The sequence below is a fragment of the Carcharhinus amblyrhynchos genome, chromosome 6, assembly GCF_965287045.1.
Source record: "Carcharhinus amblyrhynchos chromosome 6, sCarAmb.v2.hapA, whole genome shotgun sequence".
Classification (NCBI taxonomy): Eukaryota; Metazoa; Chordata; class Chondrichthyes; order Carcharhiniformes; family Carcharhinidae; genus Carcharhinus; species Carcharhinus amblyrhynchos.
In genome coordinates this window covers 65,165,073-65,188,569 of record NC_137329.1, presented here as the reverse complement: position 1 = coordinate 65,188,569, position 23,497 = coordinate 65,165,073, and the positions used below count along the sequence as shown (strand labels likewise).

At 45.3% G+C, this 23,497-nt stretch overlaps 1 protein-coding gene across 1 annotated transcript in view; it reads left to right on the top strand.

Annotated features, from left to right (window-relative positions):
* The window catches only part of LOC145344481 (cytosolic carboxypeptidase 2-like), a 105,316-nt gene that overhangs the window by 57,789 nt on the left and 24,030 nt on the right, over nt 1–23,497 (top strand). Inside the window, exons 13-16 of the mRNA XM_080191637.1 lie at nt 6,702–6,782; nt 8,082–8,183; nt 13,052–13,115; nt 21,230–21,466. Of these exons, the coding sequence (XP_080047763.1) occupies nt 6,702–6,782; nt 8,082–8,183; nt 13,052–13,115; nt 21,230–21,466 (484 nt within the window). The remainder of the gene's footprint in view (nt 1–6,701; nt 6,783–8,081; nt 8,184–13,051; nt 13,116–21,229; nt 21,467–23,497) is intronic.

Genomic DNA, 23,497 nt, shown 5'->3' with positions numbered 1-23,497 from the left:
GTTGAAGATATGGTGGTCCAAGATGAAGTGGATAAGTTGTAAAATTGTATCTGGAGATTGGAAGTTGTGAGTGTTGAGTATTGAGGCATTTGCAGCAATACCATCGTTGTGGGGGATGCTGGTGTAGAGCGCCGAGACATCCATTGTGACGAGGAATGCCCCTGGTTCAACCGCTCCACGTGTGCTGAGTTTCTGTAAGAAGTCCGTAGTGTTACGGCAAAAGCTGGGGGGTTTTTGTACTGGAAGAGTCCAATTCGACTCTTTCCGACTCTAAGAAGCCACTGCCCTCAGCTGGACTTGTATGCCCAAGCCATCAGGAGGAGCGTCAGTACCAAATTCATCAGCCGCACTCACAAGACAGCCCCGAACATCACCCAAGCACAACACAACATCATCCACGCTCTCAAGACCAACCGCAACATTGTCATCAAACCAGCAAAGGAGGAGTCATTGTAATACTGAACACAAATATTACTGCAAAGAAGTGTACCGACAACTGAACAACAAGGAACACTACAGACAGTTACCCGCAGATGGCGGAGGTGATAGTGGATGCCTTGGTGGTTATTTTCCAGACGTCGCTGGATTCCGGGGAAGTGCCGGAAGATTGGAAAGCGGCTAATGTTACGCCGTTGTTTAAGAAGGGTGCCAGGCAAAATGCGGGGAATTATAGGCCGGTTAGTTTAACGTCTGTTGTAGGTAAAATGTTAGAATCCGTCATCAAGGAGGAAATAGCAAGGCATCTTGAGGGGAATTGCTTGATAGAGCAGACGCAGCACGGTTTCATTAAGGGGAAGTCGTGTCTGACAAATTTACTGGAGTTCTATGAGGATGTGTCTAGGGCGGTGGATAGAGGAGAGCCGGTGGATGTGGTCTTTCTTGATTTTCAGAAGGCGTTTGACAAGGTACCTCACAAGAGGTTATTGCAGAAGGTCAGGGGACATGGAGTTGGGGGTAGGGTGTTAGCGTGGATAGAGGACTGGTTGTCAAATAGGAGGCAGAGAGTGGGGGTCAGTGGGTGCTATTCGGATTGGCGGTTGGTGACTAGTGGAGTGCCTCAGGGGTCGGTGCTGGGGCCTCAGCTATTTAGCATTTATATAGATGATCTGGAGGAGGGAACCGAGTGTATGGTGTTGAAATTTGCTGATGACACCAAGATTGGTGGAACGGCAAATTGCACGGAGGGTGTGGAGAGTCTGCAGAAGGATCTAGATAGGCTGGGCGAATGGGCCAGGAACTGGCAAATGGAATTTAATGTTGGCAAGTGCAAGGTGGTCCACTTTGGTAGGAATAATGGTAGGAAGGATTATTACTTACGTGGAGAAAAACTGCAGCAGGCGACGGTGCAGAGGGACCTCAGGGTGGATGTGGTCTTTCTTGATTTTCAGAAGGCGTTTGACAAGATACCTCACAAGAGGTTATTGCAGAAGGTCAGGGGACATGGAGTTGGGGGTAGGGTGTTAGCGTGGATAGAGGACTGGTTGTCAAATAGGAGGCAGAGAGTGGGGGTCAGTGGGTGCTATTCGGATTGGCGGTTGGTGACTAGTGGAGTGCCTCAGGGGTCGGTGCTGGGGCCTCAGCTATTTAGCATTTATATAGATGATCTGGAGGAGGGAACCGAGTGTATGGTGTTGAAATTTGCTGATGACACCAAGATTGGTGGAACGGCAAATTGCACGGAGGGTGTGGAGAGTCTGCAGAAGGATCTAGATAGGCTGGGCGAATGGGCCAGGAACTGGCAAATGGAATTTAATGTTGGCAAGTGCAAGGTGGTCCACTTTGGTAGGAATAATGGTAGGAAGGATTATTACTTACGTGGAGAAAAACTGCAGCAGGCGACGGTGCAGAGGGACCTCAGGGTCCTTGTGCATGAGTCACAAAAACCCAGCTTGCAGGTGCAGCAGGTGGTCAGGAAGGCGAATGGGATGCTGGCCTTCATAGCGAGGGGGATTGAATATAAAAGTAGGGAGGTCTTGCTGCGGCTGTATAGGGCATTGGTGAGGCCGCAGCTGGAGTACTGTGTGCAGTTTTGGGCGCCGTACTTACGCAAGGATATTTTGGCCTTGGAGGGAGTGCAGAGGAGGTTTACTAGGCTGATGCCGGAGTTGAGGGGGTTGAGCTATGAGGAGAGGCTGAATAAACTAGGCTTGTACTCGTTAGAGTTTAGAAGAATGAGGGGAGACCTCATTGAGACGTATAAGATGATGAATGGGATGGATAGGATAGAGGCGGAGAGACTCTTCCCGCTCAGAAAGGATAGTAGGACTAGGGGGCACAGCCTCAAGATAAAGGGGGGGCGGTTTAGAACGGAGTTGAGGAAGAACTTCTTCACTCAAAGGGTGGTGAATCTCTGGAATTCTCTGCCTGTCGAAGTGGTGGAGGCTACCTCGCTAAATATTTTTAAGACGGGGGTTGATGGGTTTTTGATAAGAGAGGGGATTAAGGGTTATGGGGAGAGGGCGGGAATGTGGAACTGAGCCACAACAGATCAGCCATGATCTTATTGAATGGCGGGGCAGGCTCGAAGGGCCAGATGGCCTACTCCTGCTCCTATTTCTTATTTTCTTATGTTCTTATCCAACCAAAGAACACACCCATCAACTCAACAGATTGACCAAAACCTTTGATCTGGACTTTCAGAGCACCCTCCATGCTCTCATCCCACGTACCCACGTTGGAGATCTCTACTGCCTCCCGAAGATACACAAGGCAACACACTTGGCCGCCCATCGTATCGGGCAATGGGACCCTGTGTGAGAACCTCTCTGCTATGTCATGGGCATCCTGAAACCCATCTTACAAAGAACCCCCAGCTTTTGCTGTGACACTATGGACTTCCTACAGAAACTCAGCACACATGGAGCAGTTCAACCAGAAACATTCCTCGTCACAATGGATGTCTCGGCACTCTACACCAGCATCCCCCATGACGATGGCTTTGCTACAACTGCCTCAGTTCTCAACGCTGACAACTGCCAGCCTGCAGATGCAATTTTACAACTCATCCGCTTCATCCTGGACCACAATGCCTTCACCTTCAACAACCAGTTTGTCATCTAGACTCACAGAACAGCCATGGGGACCAAATTCACACCTCAATATGACAACTTCTTCATGCAGAAGTTCGAACAAGACCTCTTCACCGCACAGAAACTTCAACTGATGCTATACACTGGATACATTAATAACATTTTCTTCCTTCCGACTTATGGTGAACAATCACTGAAACAACCAAATGATGACATCAACAAGTTCCATCCCACCATCAGACTCACCATGGACTACTCTCGAGAATCAATTGCATTCTTGGACACGCACATCACTATCAAGGATGGTCACCTCAGCACTTCACTGTACCGCAAGCCCAAAGATAACCTCACGATGCTCCACTTCTCCAGCTTCCACCCTAAACATGTTAAAGAAGCCATCCCCTATGGACAAGCCCTCCGTATACACAGAATCTGCTCAGATGAGGAGGATCACAATAGAAACCTCCAGACGCTGAAAGATGCCCTCATAAGAACAGGATATGGCGCTTGACTCATAGTTCCGATGCGCCACAGCGAAAAACCACACCGACCTCCTCAGAGGACAAGGTGGACAGAGTACGTTTCGTTGTCCAGTACTTCCCTGTGAGAAGCTACGACATCTTCTCCAGAGCCTTCAACATGTCATTGATGAAGACGAACATCTTGCCAAGGCCATCCCCACACCCCCACTTCTTGCCTTCAAATAACTGCACAACCTCAAACAGACCATTGTCCACAGCAAACTACCCAGCCTTCAGTGACCACACGACACCACACAACCCTGCCACAGCAATATCTGCAAGACATGGTCATCAACATGGATGCCATCATCTCACATGAGAACACCATCTACCAGGTACATGGTACATAGACTTGCAACTCAACCAGCATTGTCTACCTGATGCACTGCAGGAAAAGATGTCCTGAGGCATGGTACATTGGGGAGACCATGCACATCTCTTTAACCTGTTCTTAACCCTCTCTCCACTCACATTGCCTGTATCTTTAAGACTTGATTACCTGTAAAGACTCATATTCCAACCGTTATTTTGTAAAATGAGTTTGTGTCTTTATATGCCCTGTTTATGAACAGAACTCCCTGATGAAGGAGCAGTGCTCTGAAAGCTCATGGCATGTGCTACCAAATAAACCTGTTGGACTTTAACCTGGTGTTGTGAGACTTCTTACTATGAGGGAGGTGTCAGAGGACTAGAGAACAGCTAATGTGCTTCTGCTATTTAAGAAGGGTTGTAGAGATAAGTCAGAGAACTACAGACCAGCAAGTCTCACATCAGTTGTAGGGAAACTAATGGAGAAAATTCTGAAGGAGAGAATCTATCTAGACTTGGAGAGGCAAAGTTTGATCAGGGATAGTCAGCATGGCTTTGTCAGAGGGAGGCTATGTTTAACAAATTTGATAGAATTTTTTGAGGAGCTGAGTAGGTGAATAGCCGAGGGTAGTGCAGTATATGTAGTCTATATGGATTTCAGCAAAGCCTTTGACAAGATTCCACAAGGGAGACTTATAAAGAAGGCAAATGTACATGGATACAGTGTAATTTGATAAAGTGGATTTAAAATTGGCTCAGTTGTAGAAGACATAGGGTGATGATAGAAAGCTGCATTACTGACTGGAAGCCAGTGTCCCGTGGCATACCACAGGGATCAATATTGGGTCTCCTTGTAGTCATCATTTAGAGAAATGACATTGATGACTATGTGGGTTGTAAGATTAGTAAGTTTGTGGATACACAAGATTTGATGGGTGGTTAACAGTGAGATGGAGTGTCTTGGACTACAAGAAGATATAGACAGGATGTTCAAATAGATAATATGAGTGGCAGATGGAATTTAACTGCCATTAAGTGTGAGGTGATCCACTTTGGAAGGAGTCATTTGATAAGGAAATATTCAATGAATGGCATGACACTAGGAAGTTCTATGGAACAAAGGGACCTTGGTGTGTTTGACCATAGATCTCTGAAGGCGGAAGAATCTGTTTGCAAAGTGATTAAAAAAAACAGATGGAATGCTTGCTTTTATCAATCGAGACATAGGTTAGAAAAGCAGGGAGTCCTGTTGGAGTTGTACGGAACTTTGGTGAGGCCACAGCTGGAGTATTTGTGTGCAGTTCTAGTTGCCACATTACTGGGAGGATGTGATTCCACTGGAGAAGGTGCAGAGAAGATTCACCAGGATATCATCTGGGATTTTAACATTTCAGATATTAAGAGCATTTAGATAGATTTGTGTTGTTTTCATTGGAGCGGAGAAGGCTGCGGAGTGACCTGATTTAGGTGTGGAAGATTGAGAGGCATGGATGGCGTGGATAGGGAACAGCTGCTCCCCTTAGTTGAACGGTCAGTCACAAGGGGACATAGGTTCAAGGTGAGGGCAGGAAGTTTAGGGGGCACTATGAGGAAAACCTTTTTTACCCAGAGGTGGTAATTGGAATGCGCTGCCTGGGAGAGGCAGGTTGCCTCCTATCCTTTAAAAAGTACCTGGATGAGCACGTGAGAGGTTAAAACATTCAAGGCTATGAGCCCAGTGCTGGTAAATGGGATTAAGTAGGAGTTCAGGTGTTTCTCACATGTTGGTGCAGACTTGATGGGCTGAATGGCCACTTCTCCATGGTGTGATTCTGTGGATTCTGTGATTATTGGGTAAGTGGCGTTATGGGGAGACTGTGGGCCCTATTTTACCATTTTGATTCTAAATGCTAAGTGGACTTGAAACTGGGAGAGTTTCAAATCCAACTTTTAGACCCATTCTCAAGCACTCCCATACGCACTCTGCCTGCAAAGTTATCAGCAATTCCAAATCATGCTGCACAAGCCTGTGGGTGGGGCTAACACGCCCGAAATCCTGCAGCTTCGATCGGTGCCCCTAACTGCGCATGCACAGGGAAGAAAATTATAGTATGCGGCTCCCCTACCACATCACGCCCGGGCTGGATAATGCCTCGCCCGGCCCCCACAGACATTGCCCCACTCCCACAACATTACTGACCCACTTATCCTCCGCCCAGACTGGTTGGGACCCCTCCCCCTCCCCCCCCACCAATCTTAGGCAGAGTGGCAGCGGACTCCCCCCTTCCCCCTCACTGATCACGGGCAGAGTGAGAGCGGATATTCCCTTCCTGCTCACTGATCACAGACAGAGTGGCAGCAGACCCCCCCTTCCCCATCACTGATCCCCCCCCACCCCCGCCGTCCAACAATCTCAAGCAGAGAGCCGTTAAATGCTCCGCACTTATCTCCTCACTACCTGGAGCACCCGAATCGGACTTCCATAGAGCATGTCTGTTTTGCACCAAATCTGGATGGGCGAATGCAGTGGAAACAGTTGGGCGTGCAGACCATTAAGTCAATTTAAATACATGCAAATGCATTTAAATGACCACCGCGTCTGTTTCGGGCGCAGTCCTGATCAAAACCATTTTCCGGCCTTTGTAAAGAGGGAACCGACACAGACGTAGGCGTGGATCGCACTGTCCGCCTCACGCCTGACTTTACCAAGTTTTCTCACCTGAAAACAGGCGCAATGTGATGTTAAAATCGGGCCCTAAGTCTCTCTCTTTGTGTGTGTCTGTGTGCATGTGTCTGTCCGTATGTATGTCCATGTCCGTGTCCGTGTGTGTCCCTTCTTTCATTCTCCCTCTCCGCTACACAGGCTGTGGGTGAGAAAGGGACCGAACGAGGCAAAGTCCAAGGAAACTCCAACACATCTGGCCTGACACACAAGCTGGGAAAGGTACAAGGAGTGTCTGCAGTGAATGCACGGCTGTCTGGCAATAGGCACCGGCCTCTGAAATTAATCCTGATGTGAGGTCTGATCCCTGCCTTCTGACCCTATCCCCATCTCCCCCTCGTACCCACAGGACAAGGGGCAGCACAGCAGTAATATCTGTACATGTGATGGAGCTACAATTCCAGTCCCCAAACCCAGGGGGGGTCCTGGCCATCAGAAGAGGTCAAGGCTTACAGGGACCCCGAATACAGTGGGGTTGTGACATGGTACTCAGGCTGCTGCTTCTGCTGCTGCTGAAAGAGGAGAAAAAGGGTAGACAAAAATGTGACTGTCCCCTGCAAACCCCCTGGATTTGGGGACAGAAAATATAAATTCAAGTGTGATAACCCAATCATTTCAATGGATAAATGTGGGAGTGAGGGAGCCTGAGAGTTTAAGGTTCTGGAAACGGATGGGGGAGAGTGGGAATTCGGAGGGACTGGGAGAAACTGGGAGTGGGGAGAGACTGGGAGAGATTAGGGGGGACTGGGAACTCAGAGAAACTGGGGGAGACTAGGAGCGGAGAGAGACCAGGAGCTGGGGGAGATAGTGAGCAGGGTGGGGGAGAGACTGGGAGCGGGGGGGGGAAGACAGGAAGTTGGGGGAGACAGGGATGTGGGGGAAAGAGGGAAGTGGGGTATACTGGGAGAGGGGGAAATAGGGAGCATGGGGAAATGAGGCATGTGGGGACACTGAGAGCAGGGGCAGACTGGGAGAACTGTGAGCAGCAGATACTGGAAATGAGATAAACTGGGAGCCGGGGGGTGGGGGGGAGACTGGGAGCGGGGCGATACTGGGGAGTGGGGGTTACTGGGAGCAAGGGGAGTTTGGGAGCGGAGGGGAGAATGGGGAGATTGGGGCACACTGAGAGCAAGGGGAGAATGGGAGCTCGGAGAGACTGGGATCGGGGGGGGAGATTGGGAGCTCAGAGAGGCTGGGGGAGATCCGGAGCAGGAGTATGCTGGGATCGAGAGGAGACTAGGAGCTCGGAGAGACTGGGGAGCGGGGTGACTGGAGAGACTGTGACTGGAGACACTGCGACTGGAGGAGTGGGGAGCTCAGGGACGGAGGGAGACTGGGGCGCGGAGGGGGAAGACTGGGAGCTGGGAGCATGAGAGTTTGTGCATCCAATGACTCAGGGTGAAATGATAATGTAAAGGATAGGGGTGCTTCTTGTTGTCTGTGAGCAATGTGATATCTAATTGGCATCCTGCTTTGTTAACAAACCAACCCTATCCACTCATTGATTTTTTTTGGATCCAGCTACAGCAAACACACAGGGAGCAGATGGCAACAGCTCGGCCCTGGATACCACAGCCCATCAGTGCACTCTCTGTCATCTGTGGCCTTAACACCAAGAAAAAGGTGAATATTTCCAACCTGCTGCTGCCTGTTAGAGGACAATAATTCCTTTCCCATTCCATTCTGAGAACATTCCAGCAAACGGATGGAGTGGGTTATAGAAAGACCCCCAGTGAATGGGTCAGTACTGAGGGGGTGCTGCATTGTCGGAGGGTCAGTACTGAGGGAATGCTTCACCTAAGTCCACCTGGACCTGGAGACTTGTCAGCCCACATCTCCATCAGTTTGCTCAATCCCACTTCCTCAGTAATTTGTAATTTCATCAAGTTTCTCTCTCCATCCATCTTATGATTTACAGCTGTCATGTTTTTTGTATTCTCCATGGTGAAGTTAGAGATAAAATATTTGTTTATCTTCCAGGCCCTTATTATCTAGTATTAACTCCTGATTCTCACTGCTCTCGAGGGACATTTTATTTACTCTTTTTCATTTAAGTGCCTCTAGAAACCTTTGCTATCCATTTTCACGTTTATAGTCAATTTCTTCTCATACTCTTCTCACACTCTAATTGCTTTCACTTGATTAACCTTTTAGTCATTGTCTGCTGTGCCTAGATATTCTGACCAATCTTCTGAACTGCAACTCATCTCTCCTTAAATGCTGTTCCCTTAAATTTGATGCTTTCCTTCACTTAGAGTCATAGAGGTTTACAGCATGGAAACAAGCCCTTCGGCCCAACTTATCCATGCTGCTTTTTTTTTAACCACTAAGCTAATCCCAATTGCTCACGTTTGGCCCATATCCCTCTATACCCATCTTACCCATGTAATTTTCTAAATGCTTTTTAAAAGACAAAATTGTACCTGTCACGTACTACTGCCTCTGGCAGCTTGTTCTAGACACTCATAGAACATAGAACATAGAACATTACAGCGCAGAACAGGCCCTTCGGCCCATGATGTTGCACCGACCAGTTAAAAAACAATGACCCTCTAACCTAAACCAATCCCTTTCCATCCATAAACCTATCCACGGATCTCTTAAACGCCCCCAAACTAGGCGCATTTACAACTGCAGCAGGCAGGGCATTCCAATCCCTCACCACCCTCTGGGTAAAGAACCTACCCCTGACATCCGTCCTATAACTACCCCCCCTTAATTTAAAGCCATGCCCCCTCGTGCTAGCTTTCTCCATCCGAGGAAAAAGGCTATCACTGTCCACCCTATCTAAACCTCTAATCATCTTATATGTTTCAATAAGATCCCCTCTTAGCCGCCTTCTTTCTAACGAAAACAACCCCAAATCCCTCAGTCTCTCCTCATAGGACCTCCCCTCCATACCAGGCAACATCCTGGTAAACCTCCTCTGCACCCTCTCCAAAGCCTCCACATCCTTCCTATAATGCAGCTTTCTGTGAAAAAAATGCCCCTCTGGACCCTTTTGTATTCCTCCCTTCTCACCTTAAACCTATGCCCTCTAGTTTTAGACTCTCCTACCTTTGGGAAATGATGTTGACTATCTAGCTGATCTATGCCCCTCAATATTTTATAGATCTCTATAAGATCACCCCTAAGCCTCCTACATTCCGCAGGAAAAAAGGTCCCTGTCTATCAGCTTCTCCTTATAACTCAAACCATCAAGTCCTGACAGCATCCTAGTAAATCTTTTCTGCATTCTTTCTAGTTTGATGATATCCTTTCCATAATAGGGTAACCAGAACCATGCACAGTATTCCAAGTGTGGCCTTACTAATGTTTTGTACAACTTCGACAAGACGTCCCAACTCCCGTATTCAATTTTTTAACCAATGAAAGCAAGGATGCTGAATGCTTTCTTCACCACTCTATCCACCTGTGACACCACTTTCAAGGAGCTATGAGCCTTGAAGGGGCGACACGGTAGCACAGTGGTTAGCACTGCTGCTTCACAGCTCCAGGGTCCTGAGTTCGATTCTCAGCTCAGGTCACTCTCTGTGTGGAGTTTGCACATTCTCCTCGTGTCTGCGTGGGTTTCCTCCGGGTGCTCCGGTTTCCTCCCACAGTCCAAAGATGTGCGGGTTAGGTTGATTGGCCATGCTAAGAAATCACGTCTTAGTGTCCAAGGATGTGTAGGTTAGAGGGATTAATGGGTATAATATGTAGGGATATGGGGGTAGGGCCTGGGTGGGATTGTGTTCGGTGCAGACTCGATGGGCCAAAGGGCCTCTTTCTGCACTGTAGGGTTCTATGATTCTAACCTGCAGCCCTAGATCTCTTTGTTCTGTAACTCTCCCCAACTCCCTACTATTAACTGAGTAAGTTCTGGCCTGGTTTAATCTATCAAAATGCATCACCTCGCATTTATCTAAATGACGTATTTACTTAAGCATAAGTTATGGGTCCTCCCCTTTAGAAATGTTCTTGATTGCTGGAATGTATTTATTCTGAGTATTCTTAAATATCTCCTTAAATGTTTTCCTCTGTTTCTTTATTGATATATTCTCTAGCCTAGTATCCCCATTCACTTCAGCTAACTCAGATTTCATGTCCACATAGCTGCCTGTTTAAAATATTTGCCTCAGACCCACTCTTCTCCTTTCCAAACTGAACGTAAAATTCAATCAAGGTAGGACAAAGTATACAAGGAGACATTGGTGCTTGTCTTAAAGCGACACCAATAATCATGCGTGACTTTAACTTCCATATAAACTGGGAATAGCAGAGTGGCAGTCGTAGCCTGAATGAAGATTTTTTTAGAATTTTTTTGAGATAGCTTCTTAGAACAGCAAATTCTGGAATCAGACAGAGAGTAGGTTATATTCGAATTGGAATTGTAAAATGTGACATGATTAATTAATGACCTCAGAGTAAAGACACTCCTTAGTATTAGCAACCACAATACACCAAGCCTAATATAACCTGCTCTGTGGTTGGTTGTTCCTTTATCACAGGCAGACAATATATCTTCTTGTATACTTTATCCGGTTTATCGTTAGGTGGTGTGTAAACCATTCCTACTCAATACTTTTTTCCCTTACTGTTCCTCATTCCCGTTCAAATTGATTCTACATCCTGATCTCTTGAATCAAGGTCATCTCTAACTATTGCGTCAATGCTATCCTTGATTAAGCTCTCCCCAACTCCCTACTATTAACTGAGTAAGTCCTGCCCTGGTTTAATCTACCAAAATGCATCACGTCTCCACCTTTACCTAGCTTCCTGTTCTTCTTGAATGTCACATAGCCCTCAAAATTCAGGCACCATCCTTAACCACATCTCTGGAATGGTTATCAAATCGTAGTCATTTACTTCACTGTGTGCTGTCAAATCATTTTAGTTGTCTTTAATTTGTTATCTTTCTAGCATTTAGTCTTGGCCATTGTATTCTCGGGTCTTCTGTCTCTGTCCCTTCATCTATTTGATGATTCTCATTTCCCTTACTGTTATTCTGGTCTCCCATCTCGACTTGACCCCTTGATTTGCTACATCTACCCAAGCTTGATCCCTCACACCGCCGCCCCCGCTCCCTAGCATGAATCTCAAGGAGTTGGTTTGCAGGTGCAGCAGGGAATTAAGAAGGCAAATGGAATTTTGTCCTTCATTGCTCGAGGGATGGAGTTTAAAAACAGTGAGGTTATGTTGCAGCTGAGGTGTTGGTGAGGCTACACCTGGAGTACTGTGTACAGTTTTGGCCTCCTTACTTGAGAAAGGATAGACTGGCACTGGAGGGGGTGCAGAGGAGATTCACTATATTGATTCCAGAGTTGAGAGGGTTGGCATATGAGGAGCAACTGAGTAGACTGGGGCTATACTCATTGGCATTCAGAAGAATGAGGGGAGATCTGATAGAAACATATAAGATTATGAAGGGAGTAGATAAGATAGAGGCAGAGTAGTTGTTTCCACTAGCAGGTGAAACTAGAACTAGGGGGCATGGCCTCAGAATAAGGGGAAACAGCTTTAGGACTGAGTTGAGAGGAACTTCACAAAGGGTTATGAATCTGTGGAATTCCCTGCCCAGTGAAGCAGTTGAGGCTACCTCAATGAATGTTTTTAAGGCAAGGATAGATAAACTTTTGAAGAGTGAAGGAATTAAGGTCTATGGTGAGTGGGCAGGTCAGTGGAGCTGAGTCCACAAAAAGATCTGCCATGATCTTATTAAATGGCAGAACGGGCTTGAGGGACCAGATGGTTTACTCTTGCTCCTAGTTCTTATTATTCCCATGATAAGTCACTAGTTAACAACAACACTATCATTCAGCCAATTGTATATCCACGTTACTACTGTCCCTATTATTCCAAGAGCTCTAACTTTGCTTTGCTTTCTGGACGTGTATCAAATGCATTTTGGAAGTTCATGTACATCACATCAACAACATTATTCTTAAAAACCTGCAGCAAGTTAGTTGAATGCAATTAGATATTAACAGAACTATGTTTAATTAACTCCTATTTGCTGAAGAAACTTAGTTTTCCCCCAGGTGATCACCTCTCACAGCTTTCTCACCATTGAGGTTAAACTGATTGGCCTGCAGTTGCTTTTTTAAACAATGGTGTGAGATTTAAAATTTCCAGTCGTCTGGAATGGTCCTGTGGTGAAGCAGGATTGGGAGATTGTAACCAGGCCTTCACAATTTCCAGTCTTGCTTTCCTCCAACAGCTAACCCAGCTGCATTCGGCCTACAGACAGCTGATCATAGAATCATAGATAATAGATCTGATTTGGATATTTTCACATTGCTTTTTCTAACAGTTAGGTCAGGGTAAATTGGTTGCTGTGTGTATGGAAACAGTGAGTACTCATCGCGCGCGCTCACAGTAAAAGAAAGCTTTTTGTATAATCCTGAGAGTCCAATATTGTTAAAGCTTCTACATTACTCTAAGCCTTCTTTCTGTAATACATGACATTGCTCTCAGTCCCTCCATTGATGACAGTTTGTCTTCAATTGCAGGCAGCGTGGTTCGAAACATTGACCTATCGCTGGGGACCGATTTCAGCTCCACGTCGGAAATATGGTATGGCATCCGAGTGAGAAACCCAGCATTAAAGTGGAGCATCCAAAACGGCTCTCTCTACACTGTCCCATTAATCACTCCCAGGACAATTACAACATAGGGTTAGATGCAGAGTAAAGCTCCCTCTACTCTGTCCCCATCAAACACTCCCCGGACAGATACAGCATGGGGTTAGATACAGAATAAAGCTCCTTCTACACTGTTCCCCCATCAAACTTTCCCAGGACAGATACAGCACGGGGTTAGATACAGAGTAAAGTTTCCTCTACATTGTCCCCATCAAACACCGCCAGAACAGGTAGACCACGGAGTTAGTCACAGAGTAACGCTCCCTCTACACTGTCCCCATCCAACACTCCCGAACAGGCACAGCATGGGGTTAGATACAGAGTAAAGCTTTCTCTATATTTTCCCTATCAAACACCCCAGGACAGGCACAGCATGGGGCTACAGCCAGGCGGGAATTTACAGCATTGTTCACCTAAAACTGTAAAATCCCACTGAGGCCAACGATCTTTCCATGGTCCACCCCTCACCCGCTTTGATTTCCATGGTGGGTGGGATGATTAAATTCCAACCACAGAGTTAATTTCTCTGCATTTTTTATCATATTTCCCAAGGTTAGATGCAGAGCAAAATGTATTCTGAGTGGTTTGGAGTTCCTACTTGGACTCTAGATTGTGTTCCTTCTCCCTTTACCAACCTCCCTCTATGTTTCAGTCCCTTTCTCCTTGGATAGATGGCTCCGTGACAGGTGAGTGTCACCAAAAGGAACTTGCTAAATTTTTTTGAGTTGTTTTTATTGATCTTTCCTTTTTTTTTCAATTAGCCAAAGTTTTGAGTATTCATTAATCAATCTTTAATCTCTCTCTGCTTCTTGCCTGGCTCAAAGTACAAAGTTCTGAGTCATATTAATTTTAATATCAATTGAATTTTATTGAATCTTGAGTTCCCTGCTCACAGGCAGCTCTTTGGCACTGAAGCACTGGAAGCTGCCATGATTTGTTTCCATGGGCAGTGTGAAGAAGCAGGCTTAGCTGGGACAGACCATCACTGAATCTCCCACTATCAACACCCTGGGGCACTCCATTGACCAGAAACTGAACTGAATGTGCAACAGAAATAGTGTGGCTACCAGAACAGGTCAAAGACTAGGAATTCTGCGCTGAGCAACTCACCTCTGACTCCCCAAAACCCCTCCACCATCTACAAGGCACAAATCAGGAGTGTGGTGGAACACTCCCCACTTGTCTGGATGAGTGCAGCTGCAACAATGCTGAAGAAGCTCAGCACAATCCAGGACAAAGCAGTCACTTGATTGCTGCCCCTTCCATAAACATTCACTCCCTCCAGCACCAACGAATATTAACAGCCTTGTGTACCATCTACAAGATGCGCTGCAAGAAGTCACCAAAGTTCCTGAGGCAATACTTCCAAATCCATGGTCTCTAATACTGAGAAGGACAAGAGCAGCAGATACTTGGGAACATCAGAACAAACATCACACGTCCCTCTCCAAGGCACACATCAGGTGTATGATGGAACACTGTTATTGGTGGCTAGGTGCAGTACCAACAACACACAAGAAACCTAACACCGTCCAAGACAAAGCGGTCAGTTTGATTGGCAGCCCATCTACTACTCTTAATAAGCATTCTCTCCAGCACCAATCCATGGTAAATGTAGTATCTACTATCTACAAGATATACTGCAGCAACTCACCAAGATTACTTCTACCTGAACAGTATTCCCGAACAGGCTCAGGAGTGTGGTGACTAAGGGATTTTCACAGTAACTTCATGGTAATGTTAACGTAAGCCTACTTGTGACACTATTTATTTTTATTTAACCTAGAATTTCCCCTCCAAATTATGCACTATCCTGACAAGGAAATATTTCACTGTTCCTTCAGTATTGCTGGGTCAAAATCCTAGAACTCCTTCTCTAACTGCACCATGGGTGTATCTATACCACATGCACTCCAGCGCTACCACTTTCTCCAGGGAAGTTTGTTATGGGCAATAAATACTGGACTAGCCAGCAACCTACATCCAACAAATTAATTTAAAAGATGTACGCTGTTGGCATTGAACTGATCTATATGCTAACCATTCCAGTTAACTGAGCTAATCCACTCTTTTTAATAGCTTAGGATAAAATTAATGCACTGTTCTTGTCTTATGATTGAACAGATTATTCCTTCAAGATAGAGGGTAGTGCTGGCTTTAATTGACAGAATTAAATTGCTTTAACAAGAGTAACCTTGATTCTATTCTTTCATGAAGCATCCCTGCAATAGGACTTCCTGCTAACAGTGACATACAAAATTTAGACGAACAAATTTTCATCCAAGTCTTTTATTCTTTACAGACTTCTTGCCTTTAAGTTAACCCTTTTTCTGTTCTCTCCCTCATTCTCACAATCAAAATGGTTCCAATGGACAGTGTCTCCAAACATGTAGTGAAGTAAGCAAACAGGGCAAATCTTAAAAGTAATGTCCTAATTATGTTAGAGGTTGTGGGTTTTATACAAAAAGAGAAAGTTGTGGTTTGCACGCATAGATTCAAAATAACAAGATTTATTGTAGGAGCTGTTGTCTGTGAAGAGTAGAAACTGAAACTAAGATAGAAGCCTACACCACAATGACATCACCTTCAAATCATGCGACTGGCAATTGTGCATCTACTTAACACACTTATCATCCCAACAGGGAACTGCTGGCGGAACCTCAGTTAAAACTGCCTTCTACTATTCTAGGTGTAAAACACTGCAGCTGGCAATAGGCATCATGATCTGTGGAGAAGAAGCTGATATTCCGGTGCCCCACAGATTTGCAATGCTGAGGAAGTGTCTTAGACCTAAAACGTTAACTGAATAATCACCACTTCTCCACAGATGCTACCCAAACTGACTGTTTCCACAGAGAATCACAGAATCTTTCTCATGTAGAAAGAGGCCATTCAGTCCTACATGTCTGTGTCAGCCCTCTGATCAAGTAATTCACTTTCTTTCTTTCATATTTCCTGGGATGTGGGGTGGGGGGGTGTCACTGGCAAGGCCAGCATTTATTTCCTATTGCTAATCACATTAAATTAGCTGACCTGGCCATTAAGAGTCAACCACATTGTTATGGGTATGGAGTCACATGTAGGCCAGACCAGGTAAGGTCAAAATCCTGGAACTCCTTCTCTAACTGCACCATGGGTGTATCTATACCACATGGACTCCAGCGGTTCATGAAGGCAGTTTGCTATCATTTTCTCCAGGGAAATATGTTATGGGCAATAAGTACTGGACTAGCCAGCAACACCTACATGCAACAAATTCATTTCAAAGAATGTATAGAATGTATTGACAAAAATTCCACCCAGTCTCTAGCCTCATAACCCCATGCATTTACTCTGCTTTTCCCCCGACACAAAGGGGCAATTTAGTTTGGCCAATCCACCTAACCTGCACAACTTTGGACTGTGTGTGGAAACCGGAGCAAATCCACACAGACATGGGGAGAACATGCAAATTCCACACAGACTGTGACCCGAGGCTGGAACTGAATCTAGGTCCCTGGCGCTTGAGGCCATTGTACCATCTTCCCAAAGTTCATTAGTAAACCAGATGGGTTTTTACAATCGATGAGAGTTTCATTGTCACTCTTACTGAGATATGCCTTCAGTTCCAGGTTTATTCCTTTAAATTCCACCAGCTGCTGTGATGGGATTTGAACCTGCGTCCCCAGCGTATTACTCTGGATCACTAGTCCACTGGTGTTACCATGACACCATATCACCTCCACCTTCCACCACCTCCTCTCCATAACCCAGCACATTACCTAAACCACTCACTACTTGGGAATATTTTTCCTTATATTGCTTGTGTTCCTTTTGGCAATAACTCTAAATCCTCTTGTTCTTGATCCTTTCATAAGTGAGAACATCTTTTCCCTATCTACTCTGTCCAGATCCTTCTCCATTTTGAAAACCTCAATCAAATCCCCTCTTAGCCTTCTTTCCTCCAAATAAAACAATCCCAACTTCTGCAATTCATTCTCATAGCTGTAGTTTCTCATCCCTGGAACTATTCTGGTGAATCTATTCTGCATTGTCTCCAATATGTTCACATCTTTTCTATAATGTGGCACCCAGAATTGTACACAAAATTGTACATTCCAAATTAACTTGTGAGTTAAGCAAGTTCAACATAACTTCCTTGCTCTTGTACTGTATTTTTTAAATACTTGTTTATGGGATGTAGGCTTCGCTGGCTAATCCAGCCTTTGTTGCTCTTGAGAAGTGGTGGTGAACTGTCTTCTTGAACTGCTATAGTCCTTGAGCTGTAGATACACTCCTGGGGGGCAGTTCCAGGAGATTAACCCAGCGACAGTGAAGGAACGGCGATTATATTTCCAAGACAGGATGGTGAGTTGAAAGGGAACCTCCAGGTGGTGGTGTTCCCAAGTATCTGCTACTTTTGCTGTTCTAGATTGTAGTGGTCATGGATTTGGAAGGTGCCCAACACCTGTATTCCATAAATGAATTTTTAAATCAAGTAGATAATCAAGGGAATCAAGTGGGAATCAAGTAGATAAGGTTGTTAAGAAGGCATACCGTGTCTTGGCGTTTATTGGTAGGGGGATTGAATTTAGGAGTCACAGCATCATGTTGCAACTGTACACAACTCTGGTGCGGCCGCACTTGGAGTATTGTGTGCAGTTCTGGTCCCCACATTATAGGAAGGATGTGGAGGCTTTGGAGAGGGTGCAGAGGAGGTTTACCAGGATGTTGCCTGGTATGGAGGGGAGGTCCTATGAGGAGAGACTGAGGGATTTGGGGTTGTTTTCGCTAGAAAGAAGGCGGCTAAGAGGGGATCTTACTGAAACATATAAGATGATTAGAGGTTTAGATAGGGTGGATAGTGATAGCCTTTTTCCTCAGATGGAGAAAGCTAGCACGAGGGGGCATGGCTTTAAATTAAGGGGGGGTAGTTATAGGACGGATGTCCGAGGTAGGTTCTTTACCCAGAGGGTGGTGAGGGATTGGAATGCCCTCCCTGCTGCAGTTGTAAATGCGCCTAGTTTGGGGGCGTTTAAGAGATCCGTGGATAGGTTTATGGATGAAAAGGGATTGGTTTAGGTTAGTGGGTCATTGTTTTTTAACTGGTTGGCGCAACATCGTGGGCCGAAGGGCCTGTTCTGCGCTGTTATGTTCTATGTTCTAAAAGTTGCTAGGCTTATCTTTACAGCCTTTTGAGAAGAGGGGGTGGGGGGGGGTAACATTTGCAATTCTCCAGTCCTCTGGTACCACACCTGAGCCTAAAGAAAACTGAAAAATTATGACCGGTGCCCCCCAGTTTCCACATTCAGCTCTCTCGTCCAGACCTGATGCCTCATCACTTTTAAGTACAGACTATCCAATACCTGCATCTGTCTGCACCCCCAGATCAGATTTAAACATCTCTAGTACCTAAACTACCCTTTCTACCACCATTCTAAGGAAGGATAAGTATGTTAAGGGAAGGACAAGGCAATCATGGCCGACAAGGGAAGTCAGGGATAGCATAAAAGCAAAGGGAAGAGCATACTGTGAGGTAAGGAATTGTGGGAAGCCAGAGGAGTGGGAAGTCTTTAAAAGCAAGCAAAAAAACTTAAGGGTGAAGAAGATGAAATATGAGGGTAAACTAACTAGTAATGAAAAAGAAGATTGCAAAAGTTTTTTTTAGATATATAAAAGGTAAGAGAGAGAGGCAAGAATGGACATTGGACCGCTGGAAAATGAGACTGGAGAAGTAGTAATGGGGGACAAAGAAATGGCAGAGGAACTGAATGGGTACTTTATATCAGTCTTCACAGTGGAAGACACCAGTATCATGTCAGAACTTCAAGAGAGTCAGGGGGCAGAGGTAAATGTAGTGACCATCACTAAGGAGAAGGTGCTAGGGGAGCTGAAAGGTCTGAAGATGGATAAATCAGCCGGATGAGATGGACTGAGATAACAAAGAAGTTAGACAAAGGAGAGCCAGTGGACATGATTTATTTGGATTTCCAGAAAGCATTTGACAGGGTGCCTTACAGGAGGCTGCTAAGTAAGCTAAGAACCAATGAGGTTAGAGGCAAGGTACTGGCATGCATAGAGGATTGGCTGACAGATAGAAGGCAGAGAGTGAGGATAAGTGGATCCTTCTAAGGATGGCAATTGGTGACTAGTGGTGTTCCACAGGGGTCAGTGTTGGGACCACAATTTTTCACTATATACATGAATGATCTGCGAGATGGAACTGAGGACATGGTTGCTAAATTTGTGGATTATACAAAGATATGTAGAGGGACAGGCAGTGTTGAGAAAGTGCGGGGGGTGGGTGCGGCAGGGCTAGGACAGGCTAGGATAGTGGGCAAAGAAGTGGCAGAATACAATGTAGGAAAGTGTGAGGTTATGCATTTAGTAGGAAGAATAGAAACATAAACTATTTTCTAAATGGGGAAAGGCTACAAAAATCTGAAGCACAAAGGGAGTTGTGAGTCCTGGTTCAGGACTCTCTTAAGTTTCAGTTGGCAGTTAGGAAAGCAAATTCAATGTTCACATTCATTTCTAGACAGCTAGAATATAAGAGTAGGGATGTATTGCTAAAGCTGTAAAAGGCTCTGGTCAGATCCCATTTGGAATATTGTGAGCAGTTTTGCATCCCATAGCTAAGGAAGGATGTGCTGGCCTTGGAGGGGGTCTAAAAGGAGGTTCACAAGAATGATCCCAGGAATGACGAGTTTCTCATATGAGGAGCAGTTGAGGAGTTTGGATCTATACTCGATGGAGTTTAGAAGGATGAAGGAGGGATCTAGTTGAAACTCACAGAATACTGACAGGCCTAGATAGAGTGGATGTGCAGAGGATGTTTCTAGTTGTGGGAGAGACTAGAACTCGAGGACACAACCTCAGAGTGAAAGTGACGCTCCTTTAAAACTGAGATGAGGAGGAATTTCTTCAGCTAGAGGGTATTGAATCTGTGGAACTCATTGCCACAGAGGGCTCTGGAGGCCAGGTCATTGACTGTACTTAAGACAGCGAAAGGTAGGTTCTTGATCAATTAGAGGATCAATGGTTACAGGGAGAAGGCAGGAGATTGGGGATGAAAATTATATCAGTCATGATTGAATGGCGGAACAGACTCAATAGGCTGAATGGCGTAATTCTGCTCCTATATTTTATGGCTTAGGTAGCATCTTCATCCTTGGTAAACACAGAATGTAAAGCATATATTTAATAACTCAGCCATGTCCCCTGCCTCCATAAGTAATTGACTTCTGTCTCATATTCATATTTCCAGCATTAGCATTATTCTATTGTTTTGCTTCTAGCTGTATTTCCATGTGAAGGTGTTTTTAGTCTCTCCCTTGCTACCTATCATGTATTGATTTTTCCTCAGTAACCCATTGGGAAACTAGCATGCAGCTGTGTTCCTTTAGCCAGAACCTCTTTGTGGAAATACTTCTGAAGGTTTATTAAAGTTTAAAGTTTATTTTTATTCGTGTCTCAAGTAGATTTAAGTTAACACTGCAATAAAGTTATTGTGAAAATCTCTGAGCCGCCACACTCCAGCACCTGTTCAGATACACTGAGGGAGAATTTAGCACCGCCAATGCACCTAACCAGCATGTATTTCGGACTGTGGGAGGAAACCAGAGCACCCAGAGGAAACCCACACAGACATGGGAAAAACACGCAAACTCTGCTCAAACAGTGATCCGACCTGGGAATCGAACCCAGGTCCCTGGTACTGTGAGGCAGAAGCTAACCACTGTACCATTGTGCTGCTGGTGCCACACATCCTTCCTTAAGAATGGGACTCAAAACTGCTCACAGTATTCCAAATGAGATCTGACCACAGCCTTATATAGCCTCAGCAATACATCCCTGCTGTTGTATTCTAGCTCTCTAGAAATGAATGCTAACATTGAATCTGCCTTCCTAACTGTCGATTGATCAGCTTTTGCTCAAACCAGTTTTGCTTGGTTGATATGAGAAGCTGTGCCTTTTGGATCAAGTTCATTTCCTCACTGTACGAATGCAATCAGCTTTGTGTTGGGCTGCGAGATAACTCTTGCTCTATCTGTGTCTCAGTCTCAGACCAATTTACATGGGAAAGTGAGTGTAGTGACTTTCAACTGGCCCCCATGACCCCTCAGCGACGAGCTATGTATGAGCGCCACACCCTCCCGATGAGCATTGTGGACCAGCAACGATGTCCAGAGCTCAAGCAGGAAGCCAGTCCATCAATCAAGCAACATCCACCTCCTTTCAGTGCCGGGCTTGAGAGTACAAACACATTGGGACAGAGGCTGAGTGCCTCTAGCTGGAAACTAGGTAAGGAAGCATTGAACAATAGTATGCAGAACAGGAAAGGTGTATGTGATCAAAGGGTACAGTTGCCTATCATGGAATTTACTAGCCCATTTAAGCTGTTCCTGTCATGGAGTCTACCTGTGATATAGAGGCTTCTGTGCCACTGCCTGCAGTTGAGTAAGATTTGACAACAAAGGTGGTGACCAGGCTGGGACACAATCTACTTTTACATTTCTTTGAAGATGGTAAAAATGGAAGTATGCTGTAACATACTTTTGGAATTCAAATGGCGGAATTTTATGTTTTCCACTCCCCACTTAAAGGTAGGTTCTGGGGTAGAGAAGATGAAATTGAAAGGACAGGAAACCTCATTCACCACCCCCTCACCCTTCTCATCCCCCACCCCCCAATTCCCAATCCCCAATCCCCGGCTGTCACATATGGACAGGATTCCCCTCCCCCTGCCAGATGGACAGGATTCAAACACCTCCCCCACACCCCCCCCAATCACCGATGGATAGGATCTTACCCCCCCCTGCCCCCACAACCCCACATCCCCAGCTCTCAAGGCAGGACTTCCTGCCAATCAATGTCAGTGCTGCACATTAGATAGCGAGCTTCAATCACTCACCACCCTCAACATTCTCACCCCAAAGTTAATCTTGAGGAGCTTTGGATAACTTGAAAGCGTTGTGTATACTCGTGTTCAGCTGCACTGTGCATCAGCACCATACCTTATTGAAAAAATGGCACTCATTGACCTTTTTGGAGGCAATTGAGAAATTCAATGCTAATGAAGAAGCCTGGTGTAATTACAAACGAAGGTTACACACTTGGCAGAGCAAACAAAATAAATAAGAATTAAGTAAATGATTTGGGGGAAAATCGTTCAGACCAGTTCAACTGAGTCCAAAACCTGGAACGCTCGTCCCAAGACCACTGGAGTTCCATTCTGGGCTATACAAAACAAGTTCAACACTTTTTTACTGAGGGAGGATTGACATGGCAAGGGAATACACAATGAATGGTAGGATACTAGGAAGTCCAATGTACCAGGGGGACCCTGGGGTGCATGTCCATAGATCCCTGAAGGCAGCAGGACAGATAAATAAGGTGATCAAGAGGCATATGGGATACTTGCCTTTATTAGTCAAGGCATAGAATATCAGAACAAGGAGTTACGATGGAGCTGTATAAAATGCTTGTAAGACCACATTTAGAGTCATGTGTATGGTTCTGATCATCATGCAATAAGAAGGATTGATTGCATTAGAGGGGATACAGAGAAGATTCACCAGGATGTTGCCTGAGATGGAGTGTTTCAGCTACAAAGAGAGGCTGGATGTTTTCCTTGGAGCAGAGAAGTCTGATGGAGGAATTGACTGGTGTAAAATTATGATAGATATAGAAAGAAGTTTTTCCCCTTAGTAGAGGGGACAATAACTAGGGAAGCATAGATTTAAGGTAAAGGGATATGATGAAAAACCTTTTCACCCAGAGGGTGGTGGGAATCTGGAACTTCCTGTCTGAAAGGGTGGTAGAGGCGGGAACCCTCACAACATTTAAGAAGCATTTAGATGAACACTTGAAATGCCAAAGCATACAAGGCTATGGAGCAAGTGCTAGAAAATGGGATTAGAATAGATGGGTGCTTTATGGCTGACGCAGACACAATAGGCTGAAAGTCTCTTCTTTTGCTATAAAACTTTCGGATAGGATTTTACAGCCTCACTCGTCCCAAAACTATAAAATCCGAAGTGAGGTCAATTGACCTTCCCATTGTCTACCCCTCGTCTGCTCCAATTACTGTGGTGGTGGGGCAGTAAAGTTCTGGCCTATGACTGCAGGTCCAGATACTGAGCAGGTTTAGTAGTTTCTGGGCTTGGGGGAATTTGAGGTGGTGTTTAGCCCATGTTTCCCAATAAACTCCAGTACCCTGAGCCATTCTGAAATTAATGAGATTATGACACAACCAGGAATGAAGTTGAATTGTGAGTTGCATTATGTGAAAGGAAACAGTTGCTAAGTCAGATTACATTCTCAAATTAAGGA